Source organism: Emydura macquarii, unplaced genomic scaffold, assembly GCF_026122565.2.
Source record: "Emydura macquarii macquarii isolate MOO-44397 ecotype Brisbane River unplaced genomic scaffold, CSIRO-AGI_Emac_v2 contig_2795, whole genome shotgun sequence".
Classification (NCBI taxonomy): domain Eukaryota; kingdom Metazoa; phylum Chordata; order Testudines; family Chelidae; genus Emydura; species Emydura macquarii.
Window position 1 is genome coordinate 2,782,772 of NW_027132932.1, and position 21,392 is coordinate 2,804,163.

Genomic DNA, 21,392 nt, shown 5'->3' on the forward strand with positions numbered 1-21,392 from the left:
AGGGGTTAGTCTGGTCTCAGTAAAAGGCTAATGCCCGCCTCACGTCTACAGTGTGTAGATAATCGCTTCCTGTTGGTTGCTATGAGGTTTCGGTAAGGAGCCCGGAAGGTTTATTGGTTGACTGGGATGAAAAGATGTTGAGACCTTAGGTAAAAATCTTGGGTGTGGGCATAGCGTGACTTTGTCTTTATAAAATAATGTGCACAGTGGATATGCCATAAGGGCCATGATTTCGCCAACCAGTTGAGCAGAGGTGGTGATGACAAGGAAGGCCATTTTCATGGATATATGTAAATAAGAACAGGTTATTAGTGTTTAAATGTGGGTCTAGTCAGGGAGTGTACGACTAGGCTGGGGTCCCAGGCAGGGGTCAGGTCTCATAGATGGGGATAAAAGGTTTTGTATAATCCTCAAAAATCGTCTCATGAGCAGGTGTGCGAAGATGGAATGCCTGTCCATAAGGGGATGAAAAGTAATGATTGCCACCAAGTGTACGGAGCTGGTGGCTAATCCTGACTGTTTAAGGTGTACATTTAGTCAAGAATAAGTGGTAGTAAAAAGTGTGTTGTGTCAACTTGACAGGAGGCACACCATCAGTGAAATCTAGTCCATTTGTGAACGTAAGTGGTCTGGTGTATGCCACACCTGCTATTCAAAAGTATCTGTTTGACTGCGTCCAAACAGGTTATTTCTGAATCCCAGAACTATGGAGGAGCCACACTTTGAGGTGGAGCATCTGAGAATTGGGATGGAGAATGCGTCATGTGTCCTGCGATAGGAGCCAGGATGTTCCCTGGATAGATTGGTCAACACAGCAATACGTGGAGGAGGTTAGTAAAAATCATCTCATGAGCAGGTGTCAACATGTCAACAATGTGATCTTAAATTCATCCCCTCTTTGGGTCTGTCTTGTGCACTTACTAGGCAATACAACAGTAGTCAGAGCAATTATTGTCTGTCAAGACCATACTGGAGCTATTAAGTATGACATGAGCTCAGTCCTCCTGTATTTTGTGAGGTACTCGGAACAGGAAGGGAAAGGGAAGAAAATCATAAAGGAGTGATGCATCCCATGTTATGAGGAACGCATCTCCCAGCGATCCGTGTCCCAGTTCTGCTCTGAAACAGAATTGAGGGCAGTAAGCATTGTGTGGAGAGGCAAAGAAATCTATGGTGGGACGGCACCATCAGTTGAATATGGGTTGAAGTGCTCGCATATCCCACTCCCATTCCTGATCGTGGGAGAACATCCTGCTCAAGGCGTCCGTGGTGGTGTTCTGGTGTCTAGGGAGGCACGCTGCTGAAATGGAGATGTTGTTTTGGATACACCAGTTCCACATTTTGAGTGCCTCTGAGTATAAAGAGTGGAACCTTGCTTCACCCTGCTTGTTGATGTAATACATGCAGGCGATATTGTCCATCATCATTTTTATCATATGATGTTTGAGAAGAGGTAGGAAATGTGGGCAGGCATTGCGGACCTCTCAAAGCTCTAGAAGAGTGATATGTAAGGTGGATTCTGTGGGGGACCATCTGCCATGCACTGTGTGCCCATGTAGATGCACTCCCCAACCAATTAGGGAGGCATCGGTGGTTAGGATCATAGTCAGTGGTGGTTGTAGGAAAGGAACTCTGACACGGACATTGTTGGGCTGTGTCCACAACAGCAGGGAGTCCCTGACTCGCATCAGCATGGATAAAAACTTGTGGAGGCTGTGTTCATGAGAAAGATATCCTATACAATGCCACACTTGACGGCATCACACGTGGAGTCTTGTGTGCCTGATCACAAATGTGGCTGCTGCCATGTGACCGAGAAGCTGGAGACGTTCGGGTTGAGATCTGGGAACAGAGCCGTGTGGTGGAATGGGGAAGGCAGAGGTGTAGGTCTGTGGCTTTGCTCTCTGGGAGGGTTCCTGAACTGTGCCCTGTACATGGCTCCAGAGTTCCAATATGGCCAGTTTGGTGGGAGTGGCACATGTAGTTGCATCCATAGCGCTCTCTGCCAGGATTGAGGACCGGCGGTAGACTGACTATAGTGAAGATAAGCAAGTTGCCCAGATGTCGAGGGAATGATGGAGCCCTTGTCCTCCTCCTCCTCATCACTGGGAAAGGAAGGTGCCGTTCTCAGTGGAGAGAGGGAGGAGTGTCATGAGTCTGGAGAGGAGGGTGGAAGCAAAGAGAGGTCACATCGTAGAAGTGGTGAGTCGGGAGCGTCAGAAATGAACAGGTCTGCTGGGTATCTGAAGTCTTGTAGAGGAGGAAGAAGCATCATCAGGGCCCCTGAGAGACATGGTGCTGAGGAACGGGTGTATGGCCCCAAGATGTCAGTAGAGGGTGTCAGAGGCTTAGCTGATGCCAATGAAATGGTCGGAGCCAACAATTTTGATGGTGCCGAGGTTTTACTCAGTGCCAATGGCTTCGTCGGTACCAGATACGGTAGTGCCATAGCTCCTGAAGATGGCTTGTCTTGGTTCCCAGACTGGGAAACAGTGCCGAAGGCTGTAGGTCTGCCTGGTTAGGGTCTTTAGACGGTTTCTTCAAGCCAGTACCAGATGTGCTGGGACAAGCCCTGAAGCTATGTCCCCTGTCAGATGAGGCTGAGGCAATTGACTTCACTGGAGACGGTGTTCTGGTGGGCTGTGCCTCAGAATGTGAGGAGGAAGCCTGTTTCTTGTCATCCAAATGAGCAAAGGATGGCTTTCTCCTGAGAGGACGTGGAGAGTGAAGATCAGCAGATGACTTGGCAGAGCATGAGGGCCTCTATGGGGAAGAGTCAAGGCCCGGGTTCAATGTCATTCATAGCGATTTCTCCATGAGGAGAAGTTTCAATCTAATGTCCTGGTCTTTTCTGGCCCTAGGTTTCAGGTTGAGCCAGTGAAAATACTTTTGAGGGTCATGTCCATCTCCCAGATGGCGGATGGACTGCAGATGGCCATCCATTACCGGGAAGACAGCCCTGAAAGAAACGCACTTCAAACTCGGGGGAACAGGGCATAAAGGTAAAGGAAAATGTTTCCCTGTAGGTAAGGGCGGAAAGCCGGGAAAAAACCCCAGAAACTTAAGCTATGAAAGAACTGTAAAGGAAGAGACAAAATAAAATATTTTTTTTTTCATAGATGAGAAAAGGAGAAGACAATGAAAGAAACTAACTACATTACACTATCAGGTAAGGCACTATTTACTGAGGGAATAGGAAAAGCAGGCTCTGCTGCAGATTCTATCCCAGATCAAAGGCAGTAGAGAAGGAACGCAGTCGGACCGCACAGCGCTATGTGTGTATATATATATATCCATCCCAAGCACAGTGCAAGAAGAGGGAGGTGTGCCTGTGTCGTCCGACAGGCACTGCTGATGAAGATTTCCAATCCCAAGCACAGAGGGACTGCCGTACCTACAGTGGAACACCCACAGGAACATCATTCAAAGAAGAAGCTTAAGAGTTTGCAAGAATTAGGGCCTAAGAAGAAATATTTTGCGAGCTTTATATTTTTCTGTGGGCAAGTCAAGTGTGTAATTGTCTACTCGGGAAATGTTTAATTTAAAACACTCACCACTTTTCTTTTCCTCTCTTTATAGTCAATGTTCATTTCCTTATGTTTCTCCATAGCAGTCTCTAATTTATTCTTAAAATCAATGGCACATCTTAGAGAGTCATCATTTATTCCTGCTTTGGTGAACAACTACAAAGCAAGAGATATACATTCTTATTATTTCCGCTACACACATCCCCAAGAAAGAAAAAATTACCAGTTTTCATCCATTTGTAACATGCAATGCAATAAAGCAGTTTGCTACAATGCTAAGTAATCACTGATAATCCCAATTCTCTCTTTTTACCCACACTTCTTTCAAACTTTCTTTTAACTGAAGGAGTAAGAGCTGATAGCAGCAGCTAGTCAAACAAAGAGTAAGCAGATGCAGTATAAGTTTCCCTCTGCGAGTGCACCTCTCAGTATACAAAATTCCCTACTATCCCCAGCAACAGGCTTTTGAGCAGACACTACCAATTGTGCTGAACGAAGAAGTGATTTTCTAATGTCAGTTTAGCTCATAAAGACAAATTAATTTTCACTTTAAACCAACCATATAGGGCATATTTAAACTGACATCTTCAAAAATAAAAAGCTCATGTACTGTGCTAGGAGGCATAAGCAATGTTGAATGCACTCAAATATAAGTTATGCAGCACTGATAGCCAGCTCCTAACCCAGCTTTATATTTAGCCAATTAGTACCACCCTCCCCACCTCACATAGCTACACCAATGATTTTTTCTGAGTTTAATCTGCTTTCTGTTTAGTTTTCTTCTAACTTTACCCTCCGCCACTTCTATTACTTGTTGTCTTTCCCATATGTACATAGACCAAAGATTCAGCACACAAGTGCACATAAGCCTTTTAGTTTACTCTCAGAAACTGAGTTTGGTGCAGCCACACCATCTTTAGGTTTTTGTAATTTTTGGCAACATGGCCTTTACGTGGGTCCCAGAATTATGTGGTTTCATAATGGGTATTAGCATTTATGGAAGACAGGCTGAAAGCAAGCAGAAGAGGGGAAAGAGCTTTTTTAATTTTTCTTGGCAGAAGTCATCTCAACTGAATCCAGGACTGCACAGATGGCAAGAATTTATTTCTGATGAGTTTGTGCGCATCCATAATACTGTTTATTATGGCAGTATTGTCTTCATTCTCACGCACCTTCACATCTGTTGAAAATGGAGAAAAAAGACAAGCATGACATCTTTATTACAATATTACTATGTTCGGCATTCATGCTAAAAATACTTAACCCAATGACCAAAGAGAAGGAAGTGGGTGAAATGCTTTCCTTGTGCTGCATAACCCTGAAAAAGGGCAGCATCGCTTAGGGATCACCATGTGAATCCAGGATAATTGTAATGCAGTAATGCTAGAGGGGCCACTCAGAGATCTGGACCCTATTGTACCGGGTACAATACACACACAATGAAAAGTTGGTTCCTGCTCCAAACAACAACTCCAGGAGCCCAATTTTCAAAAAGGCAGGTATACAATTACCTGTGCAAAAAATGCAACTGCCTGTTAAGCTTTCACAATTCCCAGAGATGTATGCAGAAATGGCCAATATCTTACTGCTATTTACATATGAAATTGTAGTTAATTTTATGCACACGTACAGTTTACAGTAAGGCACCCAACTTTCTGAAACATCTAGAATTAAGTGTATCTGACTTTTCTACAAATAACTCAACCTCTTGAAATGATATTAAGAAGGTATAATCATCTTTGAAAACATTTGCTACCAGCACTCTATTCACTATTTTTATGATAACTCTTTACAAAGTGTTGAGCATTTGATTGCCTTATTAAAAAGTGTTTCCCCATTACAACACAAGCATATTATTGTAGGGTCACGACAGAGGTCACTAAATTTAAAGTACTGAAAACACAAACACATCCGCGCCCTTCACCCCAAATAATTATATACATACTGCAAACAGAATGCAAGCATTTCATGACAGGAAACATATCTTATTCTAGGTGCTGTAATTCATTTACAATGCCATGTATTAAATCTTAACCAAAATGGTTGATTAGTAAAATCTGTAAAGCGCGTCCAACACAACCTGCATTGAAGGATGGTTACTAGATGAGTTGCCAGAAGTAGCAGGGGATCTTCTAGAGAGTACTGAGATTTAAAATATTAAGTGTGCAATTAATGTCTCAACTTCAGATACAAACATTCTCAAGCTATTTATATAGTACAGTGGAGGTACCTGTGGAGATTTCAAGGTTGAGAGTGTATTTATGAGAACCAAGCCCATGGTTCCTAACAAAGGTTTCAGAGTCGTCATCAGTGGCAGCAGCAGTTATTTCAATTTCTGAACATTCCCCTCTGTCTATTTCCTTTTGCTCAGGCAGCCCCAACTCTTCATTCAAGTCCCTGTTTCTATTAACTATAAGACTTGAAGAAACAGAAGGAAGGTCCTTGCTGCAACAAGGCTGTTCATCATCCATGTGTCCAAGCAAAAATGGCTGGCGATCTGCTATCTGTATGGATAAGGAGGAAGTAGGTGTGTCCTCATTAGCAGTCCTTTCTGTGATAGGTTCTAATGCTGCGTCATTCACAGTGAAGTCAAATGGATCTGGCATCAAAAGACGGAAACAATTCTCCATCTCTGTTAGAGTGTCTTGGATTTCCTGGGACATTTCTGTCAGGAGATAACTGTTTTAGAATATTGCTAAACGCGATACAAAATGCCTACAGCTCAGAAGTGGAACAAACTATCTTCCCCTACCCCACTATGAGGGAAGAGTACAATGTTTACATCATACGTATATCTGCGAAAGGGGCAATTCATTTTCTGTAAATCAGTAATATATTCCTAAGCACACAGGCCCTCATGCCTGCCATCCTCCCCTCCAAAAGCCTCCCACATCAAAAATCACATGATACTCTAGTCTCTAGAGGTACAAATTAGAACAGCTCTCTTTCTCTTTCCTATCCCCCAAAAATCTGAAAATCTCAGAGCACTTATCAAAGATGGCTTTTTAATTGCTTAATAAAATTTGAAGTACAGCAGATGGATAGACAAGGCTATTATTCTCAGCAATGTCACTGGGTAAAAATCCTACAGTCCTGAAAGTTATGCTGTTATGGCTGGTTACTGGTGCATCTATGAACAAGAAGCCAGACGCGCTTTAATTATGTAATTATAGTAGGAGAGCAAAATTTGAAGTTCAAGGTAAAAGCTGAAAATGACTTTAGGAAACTTAAGAGTCAGTTTAAAATTCCACACCCACACATAAATGTTCATAGTGCACAGCCTCACCCACACAAATATTCATAGTGCAAAAAGTATTTTTCAGTGACGCTGCAAACTGTATGGTAAGTCTCCCCACCACACCCACGCCCACACCCTTCAGTTTTGTAGAAATTAGTTTGCTACAAAACCCTTACTTAAAGAAACAGCCCTCTAATACGCACAGATATTCAAAAAGTACCCATAGAACTTTTGCTGGACCTCCTACACCATGTACAGTACAGTATTCCTGCAGTGACATTTAGCAATGCCTTTTGGAACACAGATACTCTGCATGAAACACCTGTTTGATGACCTGATTCAGAAAGGTACTTAAATCACATGCCTAACTTTAAGCATGTAAATACAGCCACTGGCTTCAACTGGACCCTTCAACTTGAATTTACATGTATGCCGAAGTATTTTATTGAATCAGGGCCCGAGACATTTAATTACCTTCTTTTGTATCACTCCACATTCTACCTGAACTCTTGGCACTATCTATATCACTTGCTTTTTTTACCCTCCGCAATGTCTAACTATGCACTACTTTCTTCATCCACTTCTACAGCCCATTACCACTCGGATAGCTGCTTTCTTGGAGACCGTATTTTATACAGCACAATTTCTTAATAAACTTTAAAAATATGTTTTTGAAACATCTCACCTGCCATTTCTTTTTCAGCTCTTTTGGCTTTCTCTTTGTAAATGTTATCTAATCGTTTCTGTTTCTCCTCCTCCCTTCTCCTTTCAGTTGGAGTTCTGACATTTACATCTTGAAAATCCACCTGAGGAGGAATTGAAGAAAAGTGTTACATTCATTGTAAGAAATACAGAAACAGTCCTAAGATTCCTATCTATGGTGAAATATCCTTAACATCAGTAATCAGTGATAGTCTCCATAGTACTTCCTTTTATTGCCCCTACTCCCAGAATCAATAACCATGGTAACTTTTATTAGTGATTGCTGAGAATCATTGGCATTAAGAAGGGAAAATGAGATAAGACGTAGAAACCTGAACATTCTCTCTTCTGTCTGAGGCCAAAGAGAGGAATATATGTTGTACGTACAGTTTATAATTTTGGAAGGCCCTCACTTACAGTAATGGGAGAGGTCACATATGAACTAGATAGATAATATACAAGATTAATGCTAGCTAGACCTATATAACTCAAGAATTTTGGAGTAAAAGACAAAACTGCTACTTGCACATACATACCACTTTTCCAAGAACTTTAGAAGCAAGCAAAGCAAACCAGGAGCCAGCTATATCCTCTGCAACATGCAGTGAGTTAAAGCACTGAACTTTGGTTTTTACACTAAATTTCCGGGCTTTGGTTGATTTTTCTCAAACTCTTATTTTGTATTTAATTCCTACTTTATTTCTGCTTGTTTAAAACACAGAACACTTTAAGCCATACACCTTACAGTGGCTCCCCTCTACTGTTTTGATTCTATTAATTTTAAATTTTAGGTTTTTTTGCTTTGTTGTTTTAATTTGTTCATGATAAAGCCTGAGAATTTAAAAACTTTTCCTTGGAAAAAACTATATTCTGATGTGCAAATTTATGAGCTGGCATGTAAAAAAAACTGACTTTTGGTTGCTTTAGATCTTTCACTGTAGTTACATGAGACATCTCATCCTGAAAGTTACTCAGTATCATCAACTTCCATGAACTTCAATGAGAGAGAAGGTGGGTGAGGGAATATCTTTTATTGGACTAACTTCGGTTGGGGAGAGAGAGAGAGAGAGAGAGAAAGAAGCTTTTGAACCACACAGAGCACTTCTAGATTGCTAAATTCCATTAGAACAATAGTTCCTAAGTATGGATTTGCATAGCAGTTCACAGTGTAAGATAGCATTAAAGTTAATGTAATCTCCCAAGATTCTAAATTCACATTCTGAATATCCACATGAAATTTTCCTTGGTCATAACTGCTGTGCATGAAACAAAGCCTATTTCAAAATAAAATAATGTTTTTAAGATTTTATTTTACTGTGATGTAAAGACCACACAGGGTTCTCAAGATCATGTGCTTTAAACCACTGCCCTTTTTCACATGACTGTAATTAAAGTAGGAGAGCAAAATTTGAAGTTCAAGGTAAATGTCTGTACCATTTTAAAATCATTCTACAAGTGTGTAGCAAACAAGCATCCCCTTCTGCTTCAAGAACCTTTCACCTACAACATGCACCTATACTTCACAGGCCAGGCATCAGGAAACACAGATATGTTCCTAGTCCTGGGTTTCACACACTGTTGTCCAGTCATGTATGTTTGTCACTCACTGTAAAAACTAAGGTATTCAAAAGTTTAACAAATGGAGAGTGGGGTGCCGGAGACACTCCTCACCTGGGGCACCATTTGCTCTAGGGCTGACCTTGCTCCCGTGCCCCCACCTTGTGATTGCAATAATTGGAAAGGCAGATGAAGGAGCAGGAGGGAACCCTCTGCCACCCTGCAGTCACAAGGCCATGACAGTGCAGCAACAGAGCTGCTGCTCCTGCCCTCTAGATTATCTAAACTCCCAATTATCCGAATAAAATCCATGTCCCTCAGGCAGTTTGGATAATCTGGAGTTTAACTATATTTCCACTCTGTACTTTCGCTTAAAAGCAGCTGATCCTCCAGTGCTCAAATTTTCCAGGGGGAAATTATATGTATGTCATCCTTTGACAGAGAGAACCAAAGCTTGGAAAATGTCAGCCTGAAGGGTGTAAACTTCAGAAAGTAAAAAGCAAATAAACCCATGGGATTATCATGGAAATGATTATTTATACAGAAGCATTTCTATGGAGTTCATCATTGTAGTAGCTGAGCCACTCACAAACAATGATGGTTTATGACTCACAACATTCCTGTAAAGCTAGGGTAGAGTTATCATCCTTATCTGAAAGTTAGGTAATCAGGCATAGACTGGTTAAAGTGGCTTGCCTAGGTAGTTTGGCCTTTCCTTGTCATTAGAAACTCAGCTATTGGCAGCAGTGGAATGTAGGGCTTCTGGAAATAAAGCCCAGGAAGTTTCCCTCTGATCTTTAATTATAGTAAATGAATGTGATGTAACATTAGTAGGTAACATTTCATACAAATGTGATTTCTGACTTGTGAAAAGGTTGCACAGTGAGCTACTGACACAGCCAGAATTACAACCCAAGACTTCCTAAATCCCAATCCAGTGCTGATTGTGGCACCTCTTATGGAACAGTTTCGCCATTATGAAATGAAAGAGCATCTAAAAAGCTAAAATAGAACTACCCTGTGTTAGCTCAGTGGGGTTTGAGAAATTATGTTGGATATCCTCATTTAGAGAGTCAGCCACTTGAGTAATTTTTCTGCCTCTATTGGTCCTGGTAGTAGAAGCCTTTACCTTTATGCTACAGTCAGAGAGACATACCAGGATTTGAGGTGGAGAGGCATGAACACAGTTCAGGCTAGTTTAAATAATAGCTTTCTTTAAAAGATCTATCCCACAACAGAAAAATATTTACTTCAATCTTGGGAATAACATTAGTGTATACCTATCAGCCCAGTGATGTAGAAGTTGGGCTCTGTTGTATTAATTTAGCTAGAATAGATGGGCCAAAAGGTGTCAACATAATCCAATCATTGTCCAACATTAAATAGTGTTAAACAAGTTCTGGGGTTTGATATACAGCGACCTCAGCCTCCTTCGTACCATAGCAAACACATTAAACATCCTTTTAACCTTTTATTGAAGATAAAGAAAAGAAGGAAAAACACTTGACACATTTGAAATATAAAATATTAAATAAGGCTTTCATTTTAACAAACACCCGTGTTCCCTTTGCTGGAGACAGTTTTTAGAAGGAAAACCCCCTTGTTTGACAATCTCTTAGAGGGTATCCCAGAAGGTAAGAACTATCCTTTTAGAAAAAAAAGATGTTAGTTCAGATGGGCTGGAGCTGTTGTTATTAAAGTCTGAGCCCATTTTATTCCAGGTTTTGTTTGGGATTCGGCTAGAGCCAGTAGAAGTAGCGATATTAACTGGGTCCCTCTCTCTGGGCCAGACTGGTAAAGACATCTCTCAGGATTAGGATGACAAAGGCTCAGGATCCCAGGAGATTGTGTGGGGGGCAAACATGATGGTGAAGCTTGCTTCAGTAGCCCCATCTGTTCTAATATTTCCCCCAAAAAATATTTTTTCTTTAAGGACCTGAAAAAGGAGTGATGGGGGAAATATCCCATCTTCTCATTATTTTGTTCATTAACTAGGCCTAATATCTGACACAATTTTGTAATGTAATCCGACATTACATTTTCAGTTCTACATCTTCTGTTTTTACCAACCATGATTTCATCATAGTTCTTGAACCATGTCAGTAGACCCCTTTGTTTAGACTAATTTACTCGGTCTTCTCCTTTTGATACCTTTTCCCGCAACCAACATCTGTTATTATGACATCTCATGCACGTTCACGTACTTTTTAGAGTTGAGCTCACCGAGTAAATGTGTAGGCCCAGATATAATAGTTCTTTCATGACACACAGAAGACCCGTGCTCAGTTCATAATTCTATTCATGTCCTTCTCAGACTGAAAAGGTTTGGGGTTACTGTGCAGATAGCACTGACACTGCTTCATCTGAATAGGAGTCTTGTAGCTCTCAAATACAATCCCCCCACTACTCAGTTAAGATGTGCTGACCTGCTGAGTCTTCCTTATGCAGAAAGTAGTGTCTGTCAGAAACAGAATTAAAGGCTGGCTGGCGAAGGGAACGAGGAGCAATGGTGGAGGTCTAGGTTGGATATTAGGAAAAACTTTTTCACTAGGAGGGTGGTGAAGCACTGGAATGAGTTATCTAGAGACGTGGTGGAATCTCTATCCTTAGAGATTTTTAAGGTGTGGCTTGACAAAGCCCTGGCTGGATGATTTAGTTGGGGTTGGACTAGATGACCTCCTGAGGTCCCTTCCAACCCTAATCTTCTGTGATTCTATCTGTGGCCTTCAGAACATGCCCTGCCACTGTATTTCCCCACACCAGTCAGAAGCTTTTCTGATCAGAAAAAGTTACATGTTGGAATATGGTGAGGTATCATCATTATTATTATCCGGTACAGTTCTTAGCACCAGGAACACTATCAATATGTTTAAAAATACTCAGCTACAGAGGAGTGGATGTGTGTGGAAATGAATGCTTGTGAGGCAGCAAAACGAAGCAATGTAACTTCTATATCCAGCTAATGAAGTTATCTACATAGCAGTGATTTAGTTAATATTGCTCTGTTAAAGCTTCAGATTGTAAATCAGCCGTCTTTAAAGACAGAAAATCTTTGGTTATGGCTATAGCTTGCAAGCTGCCTCCAAGCAGGGTCCTTAATTTCCTTTGTCGTATGTACAGGTCTAGGTAAATTCTTGCTGTTTAAATAAGCTGAAAAGAAAACTAAGTTTTGGGGGGGTTTTTTGGAGGGAGAGGGTGGTGTTGAGGAGGGACAGCAGCAAGCTATTTATACATTTTGAATTCCTCCAACACCTGGAAGAACAGACAAACCATGCTGCAAGGTCTATGAGGCCAATACATTGGTTCTACTAGTCCTTTTTGGTAGGGCATCACAAAGGGGGAGAAACATTTCAGAATCCAATCCCCCTTAGTAAGGGCTTGATTCAAAGCTCATTAAAGTCAATGGGTTTTTCATCAAGCCCTAATCCCCTTCCAACAGACCCCTTTTGTTTTAGTCATGGGATATCATCTTAATCACCTATATTACTTTCAAATGTCACAGAATTGTGCAAGTGAAGTGTGCTAGGTAATCAGGTTTCAAGATACATAGGGCTGATTACGTCAAAACACCACCTTGAAACAAACTGGAAACCAGTGCAGAATATCTGCATAACATGCTCCTAGTGAGACATCTTGCAAAATTATTATGCAGGCACATACTGTACTAAATGAACTTCTCTGGGCTACAGGTGTAGCCCCACACAGATGTTGCACTGATCCACAATAATAAGGTGACAGATGTAGGTAGCTGCAGTAAAAAATGCATCTGAAAGAAAAACCATCCGACCAACAAAAATGGAACCAATGGAAAAAGTGTTCTTGGTCAGTGCTTCTACCAGCCCATAGACATGTAGGTGGTGGTCCACTAGGACCACCCTTCTCTTGTGGGGGCACATGGTACAAGCAATAGCTATGCTTCTCCCATCCATGCAATGGAGTCAAAGTGACTTCAGGCAACCATTTGTGTTACTTTTCCCAGTTTAAGGAGCATTATATTGATATTGCACAGGTTGAGGAGCCAGCCAATCACCATTAAGCACAGGAATTTCACAGTGAATCAGACCAGTGACCCATCTGATCTAGTGTCCTGTCTCCAACAGTGGCAAAGACCAGCTACTTTAGAGAATGCTACAATAAATGTTACACTAGGCAGTTATGTGATTATGCGCCTACAAGGAAAGTTTCCTCCTACCCCCTACAACTCAAGGTTAGTTTAAGCCCTAAAGGATAGTGGTTTACACACATGCACACACTATTTTCATATTCATAAAATTAAACATATACTATTCTGACCCTAGCTATTCCTGAGACAAGGAGAGTAAGGGAATATCATTTATTGGACCAACTTCTGTTGGTGGAAGAGACAAGATTTTGAGCTACACAGAGCTCTTCTTCAGTCTTTGTCCCCAAAGGAAACCTGCATAACACCTTCAAAAGTTGAGCCTGGGAGCTCAAATTCAGAACTTTGCTAGACACTAATAATCATGGTCTTAATAAAGACACTGGATTTACGGCTTATTACAATAAGCTGTAACCCACTAACATTCTTTTTGTCCTATAACTGCAGAGGCGTTAATGGGTCACTTCATTTTGAATGGTCACTTAGAATGCATGTTAACTACTTATGCTAAACCAATCTGTTCCACCTTGTATTAGCTGTGACACTCTGAGTACCCTTCTCAGACCTGAGGAAGAGCTCTGTGTAGCTCAAAAGCTTGTCTCTTTCACCAACACAAGTTGGTCCAATAAAAAAATACTACCTCATCAACCTTGTCTCTCTATTATCCTGGGACCAATGCACCTACAACACTGCAAACCTGGATATTCTCGTAGGGGGAAGGTAGTTGGTGGCTACTAAGATAGCTAAATGTCTAACCAAGTATGTAAATTTCAATAAAGAAGTGAGCAGGAAAAACCAGTATTCACTGTATTTGTTACAAAAGGAAATCTCAACTTTGTTTTCAACATATATCCCTTTATATTTGCTTACAGTGGAGAAATCAACATCTTCCAGAAGTCAGCCTTATCTGTCTAAAGCCAGAACCTAACAAGTAGACATGGAGAAGTAAACATGTGGAAGTAAACATTAAAAATACCTTCTTGTTCTGTTTTAAGAAATGGTATCCTAGGGAGAGTTTCTTGTAGGCCTCTCCATATTTCTCATGCCAATCTTGTACAGATTTAATAGCTGTTTTTTTCAGTTTTTGTGCTATTTCTTTTGGTGGGGGAAGAGGCTGCTCATAGTCTGTTTCCACTGTGAGCTCCAAGAATTCTTGAAAATTTGAAATAATTAAAGTCCTAAACTGATGTGACCGGGTGAAGAGCTCATCCACAATTTGAAAAGCTGAGAAGCGTATCTCTGCATGTTCTTGATTCAGCTGTGTCATCAATAAATGATACGCATGACGAATATGTTCATCTGAAGACCTTTTGAAAAGTAACAGACAGTACAGACACAAGATCACCAGGAGGCAAGAATTTTGTCCTTTTACGATTAAAAATATTGTTTAACAGAAAAAAGGAAGCTTTCTGTTTTGACATGAGATTAAAAGATATTTACCCAAAAAAATCACCCCCAAAAACTCCAACAGGAGGTTTTTAAAAGGGCTGGAAGAGACCCACTATCACCCGTTTTCCTACAAGTTTCCCTAAACTCCCAAGGCAATAATAATTTCCGAAGATTTACTTTAAGCAAAAAGGAGAAGAATCTGGAAGAGGCCAGACTAATGGGTCACTGTGAGTTCTTTAGCATTTTATCATCTTACAGTATTTCATATAAAAACTAGAACAGCCGTAGGCCAGTACATTCCTCAACTAAATAATTTAACCAAGCTTCATACTTGCAGATTTTCTTTAGTTCTTTCATTTTCTCTGGATTCAGTTGAGGACCTCCTGAGGTTGTGAGGTCCTCAACCAGCTGAGAGAGCTTTTGGTCCATCTGTTGAAACACACAAAATGAAGATAAATACAATCACATTCTGTTTGCCTGGCATTAATATTTTGACTAGCTATTTTTATATATATTCAATGTTTGCCAGGCCAGCATATCTGGTATTTCACTACATTACCTGAACCAATGCTTATACTCTGATCTTAACCTGGCCAATATTATTATAATATTACAGACTGGGAGCAGATATACTTGCAAAAGCTAACCTCAAAGAACCTATGTGACAAATGGCATAGGCTTATTACTCCTCAGAAATGCTGCACGCTGCACACTTGCAGAATTGATGTGCCCTGCAGAATTATTTTTTCTCTGCAGAAAATTCATTCTGCCTGGGACATGCTGCCGTTATACCTTTCTCCCACCAAGGGCCACTGTGGCGCCAGAACAGAGAGCAGCAGTTGTGGACAGAAAAGAAAGCACTGCCCTGCCCCTGGGGCCAGGTCAGGAGGCACAGGATATGGGCAGACAGGTAGCATGGGGCACAAGGCTGCCTGGAGGTCACAGATTGGTGTTCAGAATGGGTAGTGGGGAGGCCAGACTGGGGTGGTGGCTGAATGGGAGTAGGGGTTCATGAAGACAGGGCTGCAGGAGCACATGGGGAGTGGCTGAGTGGGGTGCCAAGGGATAGAGGGGAGGCATGCAGAGATACATGGGGTCACTGCACGGGGGTGCAGGTGGACACAGGAACAAGGGAGCAGGGGTGGCTGAGTGGGGGTGCACGAGACAGAGGGGGTGCAGGACACAGAGGGAAAGGGGGTGTAGGAGGATGGAGGCAGCTGTGCCTGACAGAGAGGCTAAGTGTCAGCAAGGGTCTGCATAGGGGAGGATCCCTAACACTCCCTCTCCCCCCCAAAAAAACCCATTTCATACTTCTCCCACCCACACCCAACAACCCTCTAGGTTCACATCCAAGCCCCTTCCCAGCAATTACTTCTCTCTCTCTCTGCTCTTCCTTTACCCCTGACTGCCAAGCCTTTGCACTGCTTCAGAGGGGTGCAGGAAATACATGTCCATATTGTAGTTTAAATGAATTATTAGCCAAAGTTCTGTATTAATATGCCTAGTAAGGAACTCGCTTGTCATAAAAACATTTCCTGAATCTTGTGTGTCAGCTGTATTGTTACAGACACATTAGGGGACAGGTATCCTGAAATAAATGACCGAAATCATTGCAGCCGGTGTGATCATAGGGGGCTACTTTGACAACTCAAATATGCAGAATGTCGATTTGGGCGCAGAATTCCCCCAGGGGTATCTTATGCCTCGGCGAAAGAGCAGCAGGGAAGGTGGCTTTCCAGAGGGGCAATGGCATGGAAGCGAAAGATTGAAGACTCGCCCCACCTTCACTCGGCCCAGCGCTACCCAGGCGGCGCCTGTTCACACGGTGCAAGGGGACGAGGCACCGGCAGGTGGAAATGCGGCCCACTTCAAAGAGTTGGTAGCTCCTGGAATTTTAAGGCGACTTATTTTTAAGGTACGGCCCCCGAACAGTGCCGCGGTGCGTCTCACCCCCGGGCCCCACGAGCGCCCAGCGGTGGCGCAAGCCGCCCCCCACAGAGACCCGCACCACAGCCGCGGAGCGCAGCTGACAGGAGTCGGTGAGGAGAAGGAGGCGGAGGCCCCCCTTCCATGGAGGGCCGCTGCCTGCCTGCTTCGCCACGGAGCAGCCCACGAAGAAGCCCTGGGCGGTTGGCGGAGCGGAGCTGACCCCGGCACGAACAGACGCCCCGTAGTCCCCTCAGGAAGGGATGGGTCCAGCCCACCGCTTCTCCCCGGCTTGGCGGGGGGGGGGAGGGGGGAAGAGGTTCGACTGACGGCGACTCTGGGAGCGGCCTGGGCAGAACCCCGCGGGGCTTCGTTATCAACTGCCAGGCGCGCGCTTTAAAACAACCCTACCCCACCCCCAGCCTCTCCGTCCCCAGCGCCCGCGCGCCTCCCCCCCGACACACAGAGCCTCCCGCCCCGGCACGTACCGGCGCTGCTCCCGTGCGCGGACCGGAAACGGGCCGGGGTGGTGTCCTCGCGGGCTGCTGACGTCACCTCGCTTTTCAACACGCCCGCCTCCTCCGCCGGTCCGGTGACGCTGCGCATCACAGCTGCTGCTGCTGCTGCTGTTGTTGTTGTTGTTGATGATGTTCGGGTGAGCCGGGCTGGGGCTTGTGAAGGCGGCTCTCCTGGTCAGGCCTGTCGGCACAGATGGGCGGGGCGGGGCGGTTAAAAGAGACAGCGCCTAGCACGGCGCAATGCTGGAGAGAGCCCGGGAAAGCAGCGATGCTAACGTCGGGGGGCGGCCCATGAGATGCTAGCGCCCGGGGGGAGGTGGAGCACGGAGCTGCTCGTGGGCTAAGGACACGGGATATAGCAGAGCTGACTGCGCCCCTCAGCAAACGTGCGAGGAGCCGGGGCGTTGAGACACCGCCAGCCTGGGGCCAGAGCAAGCGACAGGCGAAAGTGATTGCCGGAGGGTGCTTCCCTGCCCGAGGCTGGGCCCTGTGAGCGTCTGCAGCAGAAGCTAAATCCATTCACGGGGGGACATTCCGCCAGGGTCAGAGGCTGAATTTCTTTGCAACTAGGGTCAGGAGGGGGGATTTTCTTGCACGATTTCAGGTTGAAAAGCTTCGAGGCCCTCAGCGTTACAGAAATGAAAATCTTTCCTCCTTCTGTTGTCTGATGCGTTTCTGCTGCACCGGACCCCAGCACCGGTTACCATGTGCCATACCGCTCCATAGCTCTTTACATCTCTCTGCATTTATCTACAACCTGCATGATGGGACTGACACATCATCTTCTAAGGCTGATGTTCCTTGCCGTGATTCATCTTGCTCCACAATTTAATTTAGAAGGAAACCATTCTATCAACAATATTAAATGCTGACTCTGGGGACCTAGCATAGTAATTTGTATGTTAAACATTTGCTGAATATTTTCAGACACACAGCAATGTAAACTAGTCTGACTTTGGTGTGAACCCCAGCCCCCTAAGGAAGCTAATGCAGAGGAGTGGGAGGCAAGGGAGGAGAAAAACAGAAATGTGTGTTCACAGCTCTGTACCCACCCCAGTACCGGCCAGAGCTAGCCCACTAGCCCATTGGGTGCCCAAAACAGGAATATTTTGTCCCATCTCCTCCTCCCTCCCCCCCCCAACACACACACAAATAAATAATAGGGGGGCCCCTTGAGCTGTTCAGGCCCTCAGCAATTGCTTAGTCTGCTTATGCCTAGCACCAGCTCTGACACAACTAACCCCATTTCACTTTTGCATTGTAAGGTGCTTTTTTTTTGTGCAGACTCCATAGTGAAAAATGTGGCTTGTAGACATGCTGCATGTCCAGTAAATTGAAAGGCAGTCTCAAATGGGCCCTGTAGCCAGCTGGGTGGATGGAGTTTAGAACTATTATCAACTCATAGGTTAGAGATGGGGAAAAAACAATGAGATCCAATCTAGTCAATCTCTCTGCCACTTCATGGCTTTTCCTTACCTTCTAGTTCTTAGTCTGGCTTTCTGGGATGCAATAGTGCAGATTCTAGTACTTCCTTTGGGAAGCTGTTTCATAGGCCAGGAGACTTTTAATGCATCAGTTTGAAGACTGTGTTGGGATTACAGGATTTTTGTGATGAAGAGGTTACTGTGAGGCCCTTGAGACTAGTACAGTTTACATATAAAGTGAGTCATTGTTAACTCACAGACTGGGATCTGCTATTAGTGTGCTCAGGAATTGACACGACTTTTGTTCGATAATGACAGAAAGGCTTTAATTACTATACTTATAAACATATAAAATGAGCCCCCAAACCAAAAGTCCAGTATATTTTAGCTGCAAAAGCAATTATCCTCACCAATGCAGGCAAGAGGCGGTGATGGTTTCTTAGCAGCTTCCCCTGAGAGCCTGGATCCGTGGTCTCAGAAGGCAGCTGGGCAAGATGGTAGTTCTTAGTTTCTTGTCAAGAGTGATTCCTCTTCTCTTGAAGCTTGCCTGCTTGCTTATTTCCATTGCTTCTCTTTTATATTCTTGAATCCAATGTTTTTCAAAGCATTTTGGTAATTTACATGAGTAAACACAGGAATTCCAGAAAACAATACAAGAAGGAGAGACCCATGTGCTTTAATTAGTGAAAAGGTGCTAGCCACCTAGGTGTGTTCTTTAGTTTCAGTGTTCCACCCGTCAAACAAAGGGGTATTGGGGTTGTTGTGATTAAATTGAGCAATACCTGAGATGGTATCCAGCCATTAGCTTTGATCACAAGGTATTTTGAGAGGTCTGGAGCCATGGAGGTCTAGCATGCCCTGCATTTAACACATTTCTGTTTACTGCATAGATGAGTTACTCCCAGAGGATAAATTCATTAGGGAAAATGGTCCAGACAGAGAGGCAATTAATAAACAGTTATCTTAATGAAATACCAACATACTTTGAGAATAGAAAGATAGCATGGGTGTGTTGCGATGAGAAACCACCACCTCTTTTCAAAAGGGACTCCAGCCACCATTTCACATATTCTGCACTATGCACTTATTAATTTGGTAGTTTAATTTTATAAGTAGGCCCATCTTAGCTGAAATTTCACAGTCTACAGTCATGTATCCTGATTGGAGAAAAGAAAGAGTTTATAAAAGGCAGTTACAGATTTTTCACAGGAAGATCTGAGTTTAACTGCTGTTATATAGTGCCTTTCTGCTGAAGATCTAAAAAGACTATGAACGTTACTGTAAGCCTGTCAGATGATATAGTTTATCATCCCCATTTCATAAAATAATGAAAATGAGGTATAGAGAGGCTAATGGGTCTAAGTATACAGAAGTCCAACTCAAGTCAATAGGAGCTGTTGAGACAGCAGTTATTATCACTTCTAAAAATCAGGACTTTAATTTAAAGTGATTTGTCTAAGGTTGCACCAGGTGATCAGTGGCAGAGTGGGAATGGAAGGCAGAATGTTTGACTTCCTGGTCTAAGCACTAGAGCACACCCTACCCATCTGAACTGTATATCAAACAAAAGAGCCATGCACTAGCCCACTGTGATCAGTCATTTTCTGCATTGCTTGTTTTTACAAAAGGGTTGTACTGGACTGAGCATGGGCCTGAGAAAATAAATCCTTAAATTCTAATCCTGGCTCTGGCACTAGTTTCTGTGAATTAAAGCCAGTCCTATGATCTTTCTGTGTCTGTTACCCATTCAGTAAAATGCAATGCTAAGTGTAAAAACTATTGAGATTGCAAGCCCAGGGCTGCTAGATAGCTCATACTGTATGTAGCTATTGAGTCTCACCAAGAATTCCAAAAAAATACACATGTCCAGAATTAGGTTATTAAGGGTGTCTGTGGTGTGAGTACATCTGCACAGAACACTCGCATAGAACTTAACTGCTTTACTTTTCCTCTCTCCCTTCTCATTCCACACATGTTCCATAATCTTGTCTTTCCCCCCTTATTTGTTACACAGACTGTCACCAGGAGTTACAGTTAGTAGGTGATCAGGTAGTTGCACCTATCCAAGGTACAGTACACATCAAGAATACATCAGACATTTCTCTCTTCTATAAGTGAAAGACATTAATTCTACTGCCACTATTGACCAAATCGCTTAATGGCTAGTGGCCAGTTAAAGATTAATTAATTTATATTAAAAAAAATTAAATCTGCAAATTATGCTAATAACACTCACTGCATTTCCTCAGTTTCCTGTAATTATTACCCTAAATTTGCCTTCTTGAAGAACACCCAGAGGTACTTACTAAGATAAAAAAATTGGAAGGGATGTAAATTCATACTTCAGCGTATAAACCAACCTCTAATTGAGGGAATACAAATAAACTTTCCCTATGGACAGATTATTCCATAACTGTTTCTTGCACCTTCCTCTGAAGCAGCTGGTACTAGCCACTGTCAGACAGGATATTGGAATAGATAAATCAGCCGCAGTATGGTGAAAACTGGCTATTTCTATGTTTCTTTAATGTGTGCACCACCCACCTATTATATCTTGTCTGTATGCAGATTGGAAGTTCCTTAGGTAGGGACCACCTTTTTTACTCCATTTGCATACAGCACCCTGCACAAAGAAGCCTTAGTTCTGCTGGGGAGGGGGGCAATAGGCACCACTCTAATACAAAAAACAAGTAAGAACAACTATGTAAGAGATAGATGGCAGATGTGTGTTATATCTAAAGAAATAGCGGTAGCTGCTCATAGATTTCCAAGGCCAAAAGTGACCATTGTGATAATCTAGCCTGACCTGTATAACACAGGCTATAGAACTTCCCCAAAATAATTCCCTTTGAACTAGAACTAAAGCATGCAATCATGATCTAAAAGTTGCCAGTGATGGAGAATCTAATTTGACCCTTGGTAAATTATTCCAATGGTTAATATCTTCGCTATTAAAATGCACACCTTATTTTTCAACTGAATTTGTCTAGT

General features: G+C 42.9%; 1 protein-coding gene across 1 annotated transcript in view; it reads right to left on the reverse strand.

The window, feature by feature from the left end:
* The window catches only part of UVSSA (UV stimulated scaffold protein A), a 107,523-nt gene extending 90,814 nt beyond the window's left edge, over window positions 1–16,709 (reverse strand). Inside the window, exons 1-7 of the mRNA XM_067567636.1 lie at window positions 16,316–16,709; window positions 14,865–14,962; window positions 14,121–14,451; window positions 7,451–7,571; window positions 5,758–6,192; window positions 4,595–4,707; window positions 3,555–3,680 (exon numbers count right to left, since the gene is read on the reverse strand). Coding sequence (XP_067423737.1) covers window positions 3,555–3,680; window positions 4,595–4,707; window positions 5,758–6,192; window positions 7,451–7,571; window positions 14,121–14,451; window positions 14,865–14,962 — 1,224 coding nt within the window. The 5' untranslated portion in view covers window positions 16,316–16,709. The remainder of the gene's footprint in view (window positions 1–3,554; window positions 3,681–4,594; window positions 4,708–5,757; window positions 6,193–7,450; window positions 7,572–14,120; window positions 14,452–14,864; window positions 14,963–16,315) is intronic.
* Between the last annotated feature and the right edge of the window lie 4,683 nt (window positions 16,710–21,392).